At 43.5% G+C, this 11,754-nt stretch overlaps 1 protein-coding gene across 1 annotated transcript in view; it reads left to right on the top strand.

Moving 5' to 3' along the window:
- Positions 1-802: 802 nt before the first annotated feature.
- The window catches only part of sntb1 (syntrophin, basic 1), a 36,732-nt gene continuing 25,780 nt past the window's right edge, over positions 803-11,754 (top strand). The window contains exon 1 of the mRNA XM_053431684.1: positions 803-2,052. Within this exon, the coding sequence (XP_053287659.1) occupies positions 1,500-2,052 (553 nt within the window). The 5' untranslated portion in view covers positions 803-1,499. The remainder of the gene's footprint in view (positions 2,053-11,754) is intronic.

Raw genomic sequence — 11,754 nt, 5'->3', positions numbered from 1 at the left:
TGAAAATGCACTCATTATCTACTCACCACTATGCCGATGGAGGAGTGGGGGAAGTGTTTGAGTCCACAAAACTCTTTTGGAGATTCAGGGGTAAACAGTGTTGCAGCCAAATCCAATACAATAGAGGTAACTGGGGACCACTTCTTCAAATGTAAAAGAAATACGATACAATACATAAAAAACTACTGCTGCTGTTGTTGTTTTTTGTTTCTTTTACGTTTGAAGAAGTGGGGTTTCAATTAACTTCAATTGTATTGGATATGGCTGCAACGCCCTTAAACTCGAAACACAAAGTTTTGTGTTTTGTGGACTTAAAAACGTCAGCCCACTCCCTCCATCAGCATAGTGGTGGTGAGTAGATCATTAACGAATTTTTCCTTTTTGGGTGAACTATGTCTTTAAATTACAACAAATGCTTCATAAGATATGGCTTCCCCCAGACACCATCACATCCTGGTGACACGCACAGACGCACGCACGCACGCGCACGCGCACACACACACACACACACCCACACACACATAGATAGATAGATAGAGAAATAGAGAGAGAGAGAGAGAGAGAGAGAGAGCGAGAGCGAGAGAGAGAGAGCTCATCCTCTTAGAGGTACAGGTCCACGTGCACCAAGGCCCCCTGAAGCTCCACTCATTAGAACACGGGCTGAACTGGAGCCGGTGGGATTGACAGGGCATGTGTGTGGGGGGGGGGGAATTTATTACTGTTAATGGAGATGAAGAGTAAAGCCTCAGAGAGGGGGGGTCTTTCCATGTCAGAGCTCTCACCAACTTTTTGAAACATCATAATCTGCACAGGCGCATTCCTTTACGCGCGAAGTCGAGCGCACTTCCAACAACGCGAACGCGGCCAAACAGAGCAGAGTGCGCCCCAGTGGACCTCAGATACCTGGGAAGTCACTTTAACTGCAATTTTACAGAGTCCACTTGCTTAAAATGGTGTTTTATTAATGGGACCGTCCACTTTTCTGTCTCCTCTGTCAAATCAAACGTGGTTAAACAACTAACAGCAGTGCACCACCACACAATCATGCTCCTTCTATTCTCTGAACACGCTTCCTTCACAGAGCAGGATGTTTCATCACAAATGTATGAATCATTGATGTTATCACCACGGTGCAGGTGAAACTGATAACGTTCTGGGTTCGAGTAATGATGTTGGTTTTCCCTTCTCTGTGGTGTTTACCTCGGCACCATTCGTCACGTCACGCATGTGGTGTGGAAATGACATGTTGCGAGACGCGGCTATCTGGAGATGGGATCTGTGCTGACGACGGTGGGAGCAAACTCCACCCAGCAGATAGGATCTGCGGGCGGGCGGAGCGGAGGGCAGCGTGCGCCCACAGGGCTCGGGGCTGGTTGGTCGGGACGCCTCCTGACAAGTCCCGCAGAAAAACTTCTGAGGGGCAAAGTCCAGCCTGTGCGCCACGGAGACGGCGTGGTGGAAGTGTGCGCGCGTGTGTGTGAGCCGACAACTCATGTCGCATGGTATTTGAGAGAAATGCTCCAAAGATGGCGGTGGTAGTCGCGGGTTCCCCCGGAGTGCCAAAAAGTGGATTCGTGGAGGTGTTGGTGAGGGAGCAGTGGCACAAAGTTTTGGCCAACTTGAACGAGGAAGCGCTCACGCTGAGCTGCGAGGAGAGCGACGGCGTGAGCGACAATGTCAACTCCAACGGCGTCACGAACGGATCCTACCTGGACAACAACAACACCAACTCCAACAACGGCCCCCAGACCGTGCGCACCGCGTTCACGGACCACCCGGAGCGAGTGCCCGAGGCGATCGCCAACAGAAAGCGGTGCGTCAAGGTGTGCAAGCAGGAGATCGGCGGGCTGGGGATCAGCATCAAGGGCGGCAAGGAGAACAAGATGCCCATCCTCATCAGTAAGATCTTCGAGGGGCTGGCAGCGGACCTGACCCAGGCTCTGTACGTCGGGGACGCCATCCTCTCCGTGAACGGCATGAACCTGCGGGACGCGACCCACGACGAGGCGGTGCAGGCGCTGAAACGGGCCGGGAAAGACGTGACTCTGGAAGGTAGGATGGGCTGGAGGGACTGGGTGTGAGAGGAGGACAGAAGCAGACTGGGAATCCAAAACTTTTCTCATTCACCTAGAGGCCAATCAGGTCTTATTTCAGGCAGATACCTGGGCAGATAGAAGTTAAAGGCTAGTTATGTCACTTTTCTGCATCAGAATGTCTGGACCTATATGTTATATATTCTGTTGAGTGGTAATATTATCATTTTTTTTGCAGCAATCCTATAGAAATTCAGAATTTTATTCCTTGCTTCACCTGTCAATGGTGTCATACCTCTATGTGGATATGTCAGGGCTGTGGTTGTCTGACAGAAGTGGCCAAATATTGACTTCATATACAAGGTACTTTTTAACAGTGTTTAATGTCAATGTGACACTTGTGTTAAGTACAGATCCTCAGATGTTTGGATGTTAAAGCTGGGGTTGGTAATCCTGGAAAAGCTAGAAAGCCTAGGCTACAATAGACCGATACATCCCACCTCCTCCCATCGGCCCATAAGTCAAATGGAGAGGCGGTATCCTTTTTCTTCCATCAGCTTTTTCTGTTCATATCTCATTTCTTGAAAAAAATAATCATATTAATCTACAAAGTGGGAGGTTGCCATTCAGCCTCGCTATCTCTCAGGGAACCAAAGTTTTTCCTGAAATCTCAGGAAATGTATTTCATTTCCACTAGTAGAAGGGAGGAGGCTGTATTTAAAGAATGTTTGTGTGTAATGTGACTTTGCCGTGGGGGCGCACTCGCTTTGAGCCATAGTCGGGACAAAAGGAGGCTGACTGGAGCTTTTGGTTCAAAAGAACAGTTGGATTTCTAAGGAAAGCAGTTATTATTCAGCCAGAGGTGCCATTGGAGAAACAAGCGAGATCAAGCTAATGTAGTCTCCCTTTACCTCCTGGTGCACTTCTCTAAGAAAGAGCTCTCAACTCACACCCAGGGAGCAGTGCGGCAAAGTTGGTGTTTTTAAGTCGTGTTAGCCAAAAGTGAGGATGACAATTAGGCTGATGGCGGCCAGATCCCACTGTGATGGCTGAGCATCATTAACATACACGCAACCATACACGCACACATGCGCACACACACATAAACATACACACACACACACACACACACACATACACACACACACACACACAAACACACAGTCACGTACTGGAAATTGTGCCCACTTCTGATTTTTTCCTGTTCCTGTGAGGACTTTTGCACCCAAGATTGCACAAAGAACAAAGTCTCTCTCTCTCTAACACACACACACACACACACACACACACACACGTTGATGAGCATTCCCGGGGGGGTACAGAGGCTACACTGCAGAGAGGAAAGCAGGTCCCAGCTGTAAACTTACCAAGATAATACAGAAGGAGAGAAGGAAGGGACCGGGCACTATTGAGGAGAGAGAGAAAGAAAAAGTAGGGGGTTGGAGCTGAAATGTGAATTTACTGGTCTTAATGGTGAGAAGGGGAGAGATGCAGCAGAAAGAGACTCAACTAGAGGGAGAGCTAGCAAGGGAGGCTTAAAGCCTGATATACAGGTGACAGTGCAGGTGACTGTCGGGGTTACACAGTATTTCACCACAACTATCTGCATTTGTGAAAGCAGTGAAACAAAGAGGCAGAAGATAAAATGACATTAACGTGCATTTTCTGAGGATTCTGTGGGTCTCTGCTCAGTGTGAAAGGTACTTAACATGTGACCAAGCACGTAAACGTTCATGTAAAAAGACGTGAGCAGTGAGATGTAAAGCCTGACAAATGCATTTATTTCTGAATGTGCGTCACCGTCTAAGAAGTGGGAGAAGCAGACTGTGTTACATGAGGAGTGAGATAAGGAGGAAACATCTCAACTGCTAGGAGATAGTACACGTCTCCTGGGAGAGGACGTGTGCACTGTATTTTCTGTGTGTTTGGTGTAAGTGTGTCTCATTAGGAGGATGTTGGACGGAGTCAGCTAAGATATGGACCACTCCAATTTGGTGCAGGCTGTAAGAGCAACAAATTGACGCTCTGGTAAAAAGCAAACGTTCTCCAAACAAAGCGCTGGGATTCAAGCTCTCATGTCAGAGGTACAGATTCTGTGGTTGTATTCAGTGGCTCCGTGTGCTGTCTGACAAGCCACATGTAAATTCCCTTCATGGTTCGATCAAGCCTCTGCAGCTGTGACACGAAGCTCCTGCATGTCAACCACACCCAATGCCGGCATGGTGGTCCAGTGAAAGATTGGTAATGTATGACAAATGCCTTGAATTACGAACCGATGATGAACAACAAACACTTGGTTAGAAGATTGTACTGAAAATGAACCAATTGAACCGTAACAGCGCACTGGAACTCCACTCTAAAGATTGTACAGCTCTTATTCACAAACAACCCTTTTGTCTCACAGGGTCAGACAACTGCAAGGTGCGACATCCTCTGTCCTTACTCCTCAACAAGAGTGAGGAAAACTACCAAGAAAATCTTTCAACAGGAAAAGAATCACAGAAACCTCAGGGAGAGCCACATAAGACAGGAGAAGGGCGTGTAACTGAGGACATCAGCAAAATAACAGTATTTACTACATTGATTAGAAGAATTCGGCCATCATAATTTGACTATTATTTCCGCATACCGATACACCGCATACGGCAGAAGTTGAGAGGAGCTGAACTTTTTATGCAACAATAGAGGCACCAGCCATTCGTCTCATCTCCAAACACACACTGGTTTTAGCGAATTAAATCACGTTAATGTGAAAGCACAGGCAATGGGCTAACCTGGTGTGGGTTCATTTGGTTTTGTCAATTCTATAACCTGTCATTAGCTTTGTATTGATAGCATAAAAGCTGGCTATGTTGTGTTTTCTGAACAAGAAACTGTGATTGTTGTCGTAGCCAAGCTTTAGGCACGTCCCTAACCCATTAAGAGTTAATGCATAAAATCACTGGAACTGCTTCTCTTCGGAATGGGTCTGATGTAAGATGGTTGTGATGATGATGCTTCTCGTGTAGAACCGAGTCTTTGCATAAGTCTGTTTTAAAAAAGAACATCTCAGCAGGACGTCATGCCATCTTCAGTGCATGTCTCCACAGGATGGGGAAATCCTCAGGACATAATTACAGTTAATAGAACTGGAGCAGAGGGAGCTTGTTGTTGCTTTACAGCTCAGTTATATTAGTTTTCTAGTCTGTCGGGGACATCGAGTGGCTCTACATTAAATTTAACACATATATTCAGCCCCTATTGTTTACTCCTTATTAGGTGAAACCTCTCACCAGATTCCTGTAAACTCACCAGTCTGTCCACATGTCATAGAAAGTATTTTGTTCCTGCAGAGTATGGAAATGCAGTGTCATCCCTTTCCACTCTCCCCCTGCCACAGCCTTCCTCGTATCAAATTCAGTCCTATATACGCGCAGAGATGTATAGTTGGGCTGTGTTTGTTATGTCTGTTGTTTCATTACAGGACAGAGGGGAAAAAAACAGGAAACATCTTGTCCTTCAGTGTTTTTTCAGCATTGTGTACCATATTAGTAAATCTGCTTCCTCACAGCTTTGTCTCAAACTGACACTCTGAAAGAATTTAGCTGTTACCAGATTCAGCAGCTTTACAGTAGGAACAAGCCTCCTTTACAAATTTTCCTGAATGAGGTTTCAGCTTCTTCCTAATTAGCTCGCTCGCCACAAAACTTGCTTACAAACAGTTACATTGTTTCTGTCAGAATGTGGTCTGGTAACTTCTGCTTGACAAAGTCATGTTTCCACTTGTATTATACCACATCCTTAAAAACTAGGAACACTGGCTTGTCTTTCACTTAAAAAAAACAATATTATTTGTCAAATTTTCCTCGGAAACCCAATATTCTGCCTCTACAGAGGATGGAGACATCTCTTCCTCCCACTATTATGAGCCATGGTCTGTGCCGTAGCTATGGAGCTGGAGCTGCAGCAGCCATGTCTAACGAGGCACATTCTCGACCAATCGTTCAACTTTTCAACCTATTCCTATATCTTTAGAAAAATCCAAAAAATGATAAGCACTAAACGCCAGAAACCATCTTTGAGAAAAACGCATTAGATGTATACTATGACTTTTTTCCATCCACTAACATGGAGGAGGCAGGATTTATGACCTATACTGCAGCTAGCCAACAGATGGCGATTGAGACACATTGGCTTCACATTGGCTTCACATTGGCTTCACATTGGCTTCACGCTTAAAGACTGAAACCCACAAAATAACATATTGTAAGTATGCCTTGTTCTAACGAGTAGTAAGGAAAAAGGCTAATACTACTGTAGGTTGTAAGCTAGTTGGATTTGTTAACATTTGCACTTTAGAGACAAACAAGCTTCTACTCTCTGCTGTTGTGTATTTGTTTTCTGGAAGAGATATACCCCAAACTCTTCAGATGCAGAGTATTGATCACACTACAGCCAAAAGCACAAACGCATAAATCTGGAGAAATCCAAAACTTGAAAAACCTGCCATGCCTAGTCAGGGCTGCTCATCTTTGTCAATTCATATCAATCTCAGGACCCATATTGAAATTATGGAAACGCTCTTATCTAGAATTGATAAATATGAGATCTTTGACGTAGATAGTGCAGGTTGGAATTTGGAGTGCCAGAGGTGTTTCAGTGCAGCCAGAGAGAAGAAGAAATCAATAATGGAAAAAAGAAGAAGAGACGAACATCTGCCAAACTGCAGCAGACAGGAAATGATTCAGCTCTCCTGTTAAGCCCTTAACAAGCCATACCTGTCATCCCCTGAAATCTGGATGGCTGTGTGTGTGTGTGTGTTTGTGTGTGTGTGTCGATGAGCATGTGTCAACCTGAGTGTATATATAGGTGTAATCAGGTGTACTCAGTCTAGACTGCTACTACAGTGAAAATGTTGACCAGTGTAGGAGAGACAGATCGTCTGCTGTATGTGTCCAACAGCAGCAGACTGTTTATGTCATTAGAGGAGCTATCATCTCCTCCGCCACTGTCTGCCGAGTCCGACGCAGAGTTGATGATGGCGATGATTAAAACAATGCGTGGAGTTGCAGCAGCGATTGTTGTGGTGAAGATAATAGCATGAATCATTCGTTCGCCTCCTCTGTGGATGTTTATACAGGCGAAAACAAAAGCCGAGGCTCATCTGTTTTTCCTGTCAGCTTTGTTTGAGGAAGACAAAAAAACCTCCTTTCCCCTCCAGGTGTAATCATCGTGTTTGTTTTGTTCCATTTGTTTCTTGTGATGGGAATCATGAGACTGAACTGTTCTGAACGCTTCAGTTACACAGTCCAATTAGGAAACTGAGGAACTATTAAACAGGGTGACCACAGATGACCCAAAATATGATGGCTGTTATGTCGCTTCACTGATTACTGTGGACTCTTTCTGTAAAAAAAAACTGCCATCTGCTCCCACTTTCTGTGGTTTCTGATGCCGATGATAGAACATGTAACACGCAGCCCTGAGGTTTAATGTCTGATGATCATGAAGATGGGTACTATGCTTTTTAATCTTTCTCCCATTTTGTCTTTGCAATAAGTCTTTTTGTGGAAACCTCCTTCTGACATTAGGAAGTTGCTTTGATAAAGTTTTACTATGACTGGGGAAGAAAAAAGGACAATTTTTGATGACACCTGGTGAATTGGCCGCGTGTTAATCCCCACCCCATTTAAAGGCCTCGGTCAAGCTTTGCATTCTCATGGCGACAGATTTACCGTTTAATAGTCTTTGTCATTTTTTCTTTTTAAACAATGTCTCCCTGATTTCCCTGGATTAACATATTAATGAGGTTCTTTGGTCTGTGATATTTTGGTTATTGCTTAGTGTAATGGAAATGTCACACGTCAATATACAGTAGATGCAAACATAGTAGTTGGCAAATAATCCCCTGAGATGTGTTTTTAATAGCACCTATTTAACCACACATAATTCCCACATTCACATAATCATGGCTCCATTTACAGCTCCATTTATTTATTGTTATCTTCAGTACTTTAGGTAGAAGACCTGTCAAACTAGTTCCCTGTCAGCTCATTTCTCTGCCTCTTCCAAGATGTGTGCCAGTTGGTAACTGTTTGACCTGAAGTTCAAAAATCAGCAACATCTTACTTCCTGTTCACTGTTCAGTTAAGATGATATTTCAGGGCTTCTACGGTCATGAAAAACCTGGAAAAGTCATGAGAATTTGTTTTATTCATGTCGTTCATTTACGCTGAGTTTTAGAAAATTCATATGCTTTTAAAGAAATACGCTGAAAATATAAGCAGGCATACTTGGGTTTGTGTCATTTAAGGTATACTGTATGCCTTGGAATTCTCATTGTTAGTTTAAATACTTTGTTTGTCACTTTTTCGCGTATACACCGAGATTTCACAAAATGTTCGGTCATGGAAATTTGGTTTAAAGTTATTGAAAAGTCATGGAAAAGTCATGGCAATCCATTGGTCAAAATGTGTATGAACCCTGATATCAATGAGGCATTGGTCCAAACCCAACAAAAAGAAGCCCTGAGGCTGGATGTGTAAAGTATGCAGGTACCAGTGGAAGAGCGGAAGTGTTCATTCCGCAATCAGAGCCGATTTTCTTCTACTTTTCTGCCTCTTTACCTTCGTCTGGTCTCTTTCCAACTTCTGAATATGTTAAAACTCATAATCTTTCTCCCACTGATTTAATCAGAGGCAGTTGTTTGGTACATTTTCTCACAAATACAATCCCTAAAAACCAAATTCAGAGGATAAAGTCCAATGACCTCAGACCATGAAGTGGAAAAGACACAAGGCTGATACAGTATCACGTCTGATGTGTGTGTGTACTCGTACATATCTCTGTAAGGACTATTTTGAGCATGTTTGAACTGAATGAAGACATTTTGGCCAGACCTAGATTTTTCAAAGGTCTGTTTTAAACATGCTGTTACAGTTTTACAGTTTAGAATAATTAGGTTTAGGTAAGGATTTGTGTATTAGGTGAAGATTAGGGGTAAAATGTGAATTGTGGTTAGGTTAAGGTTCGGGTTCTCCAATAATTGGTCATGGTTCAGGTTAAGGATTAAGTTTTGTTAGGCTGTCCACATTGAATGGAAGTCAATGTGAAGTCCATACAAGGTTAGCAGCACAAACCTGTGTGTGTGTGTTTGATTGGGGGTTGGTGCTGCACAAACACACAGGGGTATGACTGAACAAGTGTGTGTTTGTGTGTATTCAACGTGAAGTTATGTTGAAGATTCTGAAGTCCACAAGATGCTGGGTTCATTGAGCATCTGATGGATGGATGGATGGAAGTGAATAGAGGGTTTCATGCAGATTTTAAATAAGCAAACAGCTTTTCATGGTCATGAAGGGCAGTGAATGGTATTTTAATTGGGGACTTGAACAGCTGCTCTACTATAAGAATGACCTCTAAACGAAGTAGAGAGTGGGAGTCACAGTAAAGAAAAGATTTAGTTGTGCGTTTGTATCCTTGCTCTCGCTTTATCTAATGCATGTTTGCTGGATAAATGGAAAATAGTCTCAGACAGTTGTAGGAGGGCAGACGCTCATTCGGAAAAAACATTTTTTTGTGTAACTTATGTAAAACCCGCAGCTCGACGCCTGGTTGCAAACGAAGGCTCGAGCAGCGGTAGCCATCTCCTCTGCAAGTTCTTATCGTGGTATTGAGGTTATTGTGCAGAGTTGGCCGTGCTGTTGCTGTAATGGAATAAAAACATCACCCAGGGGAACTGCACATACATTTGAACACTTCCAGTGTAATGATCACACGGACTCCACCCCGTTTATTTTCCCTTCCACTGGAAACACTTACAGCTATAACAGTTTTATTTCTGGCCACAGTGACGCTTGTCAATGAGTTTATGTTTCCTCCTTCCAGGCTGCCTCTCTCAATGATGTTAATGGAAAACATATCGCCTGCTAATCATGAAAACTTCATTATAGCTGTGTGTGTTTTCAATTTAGTCAGTTCAGTGAGTGGACTGTGGTGGTGACATAAATACAGAGACATTTGAAATTCATCTTGTTTAAGGTCAATTTCAAGTAGTACTGTAACTAATGATTGTTTTCAATATTGTTAAATTTGTCAATACAGTTTAAAAAAAAGAATCGTTTAAAACCCATAAAGCGTCTAAAAGGTTTAACAAAGAGAAATCATTTTTGTGCAACCGACAATTCTAAGCCAAACATTTTCAAATTAAAAGTACAAGAAAATAAGAATTTACTCACATTCTTATTATAAAGCTACAGAATCTGTGGCATTTTGCTTGATTAAGGATGAATAATCAATAATAAGAATTATTTAATTGTTATATTTTTTCAGTAACATTCTCCATTCACTCGTTCTCATTCTTCAGTTCGCTCCAAACTCCTCATGGTAATAAGTGAGGCTCTGTGAAGCGTAAAGCCAGATTGATTGTTCATGCAGGAGGTTAATGGGCGTCCTGGGAGTCGCAGCTTTTGATTTATAGCTCAGCGTCTGGTTTCTCCGGTTGGTATCAGCCCTGCAACACTAGATGGATGTATTGTACCTGATTAGGTCTTATCAGGCTTTAATTATATCCCAACGGTGACTGTGTTTACACGGTTTCATTAACTTTATGATAAGGAGGGAGGGTGAAGGATTCATCTTGTTTCATTTATGATTATGAGGCTGAGCCATGCAGTCGCTGTATTAACATTGTTTTGGTCACTGTGTTTTACAGTGCGGACATTTCCCTGTAATTTGCCTGAGGAGTTGTATGTGGAAACGTTCCGTGTATGTCTCTCGATGATGTTTCTAACACATGAGGGACGTGAAGCTAGAAGAATACAAATATCTCAGAATGAAGAAGAGCCTGTCATACATGTAAAAGATGGCGATGAAGATGAAGACTTGGAAAGACAAAGAGATTTGAGAGCTTTTGGCAATAAGGGCTGAAACTGGTGCTGTGAGCAAAAATGCGTTGCTTTCCGCGGAAGGAATTTATACATCATGTCTTGCCTTCCATGGCTCTACCCGCAGACAGCACTCCTCACATATGAGTTTGGGAAATATTCCTCTTCTTTTCCTGTCTGTCCAGAGTTGATTGATATTAAGCAGGGATCTCAGTGAGCAGAGGCACGAAGATGTCGTTAAATCTCTTCCGGAATCAGAAACAGGAGCAGCTCTACTGACCAATCACAGTTCACGTTGGAGCTTCGGAGGCTCCGCGTTCAGTGACACTTTTTTACTTTTAAGAAGGAGCTTGTGAGCTGCAGTCTTTGTGGCTGTGATTGACATCAGAGTCCAACGCTCAGGAGAGGGTTGTCGGTCTTAACAGCGCCAACTTGAGTGCTGGTGCGATTGGAAGCAAGAGGGAATATGACTAAGCCCAGATCTCCCTGACAGAACATACTACACACAAACGTGGGAGTCGCCAGTGTTGTGTCGAAGACCTTTTCTCTGTTGACAATGTGTTTTTCCCTCTGACCTAAATCTAAACAGAACCTTTCAGCCATTTCTCCATCCTTTAATTTGACAAGACATAGTGGGCTGTTCCGCCGTGCAATAGGATCACATCGTCTCTGTGGGTCCGTTGAGGACATCACCCCCGTCTCTTCCTCTGTGTTACGTGTCAGTCTGTCATCTCGTCTCTACAGGTTGGCGGTTAGGCTTGTTACACCGTCTCACAGGGGCCCATAGTGCCTTCTCCCAAGAATAACTCACATGCTGGATTACAAATGCCACCAGCCGTATGCCAATTATACGCGGC

The sequence above is a fragment of the Pleuronectes platessa genome, chromosome 10 (assembly GCF_947347685.1).
Source record: "Pleuronectes platessa chromosome 10, fPlePla1.1, whole genome shotgun sequence".
NCBI classification, from domain to species: domain Eukaryota; kingdom Metazoa; phylum Chordata; class Actinopteri; order Pleuronectiformes; family Pleuronectidae; genus Pleuronectes; species Pleuronectes platessa.
The sequence above is the reverse complement of the archived record's forward strand: the minus strand, read 5'-3'. Positions and strand labels throughout refer to the sequence as shown.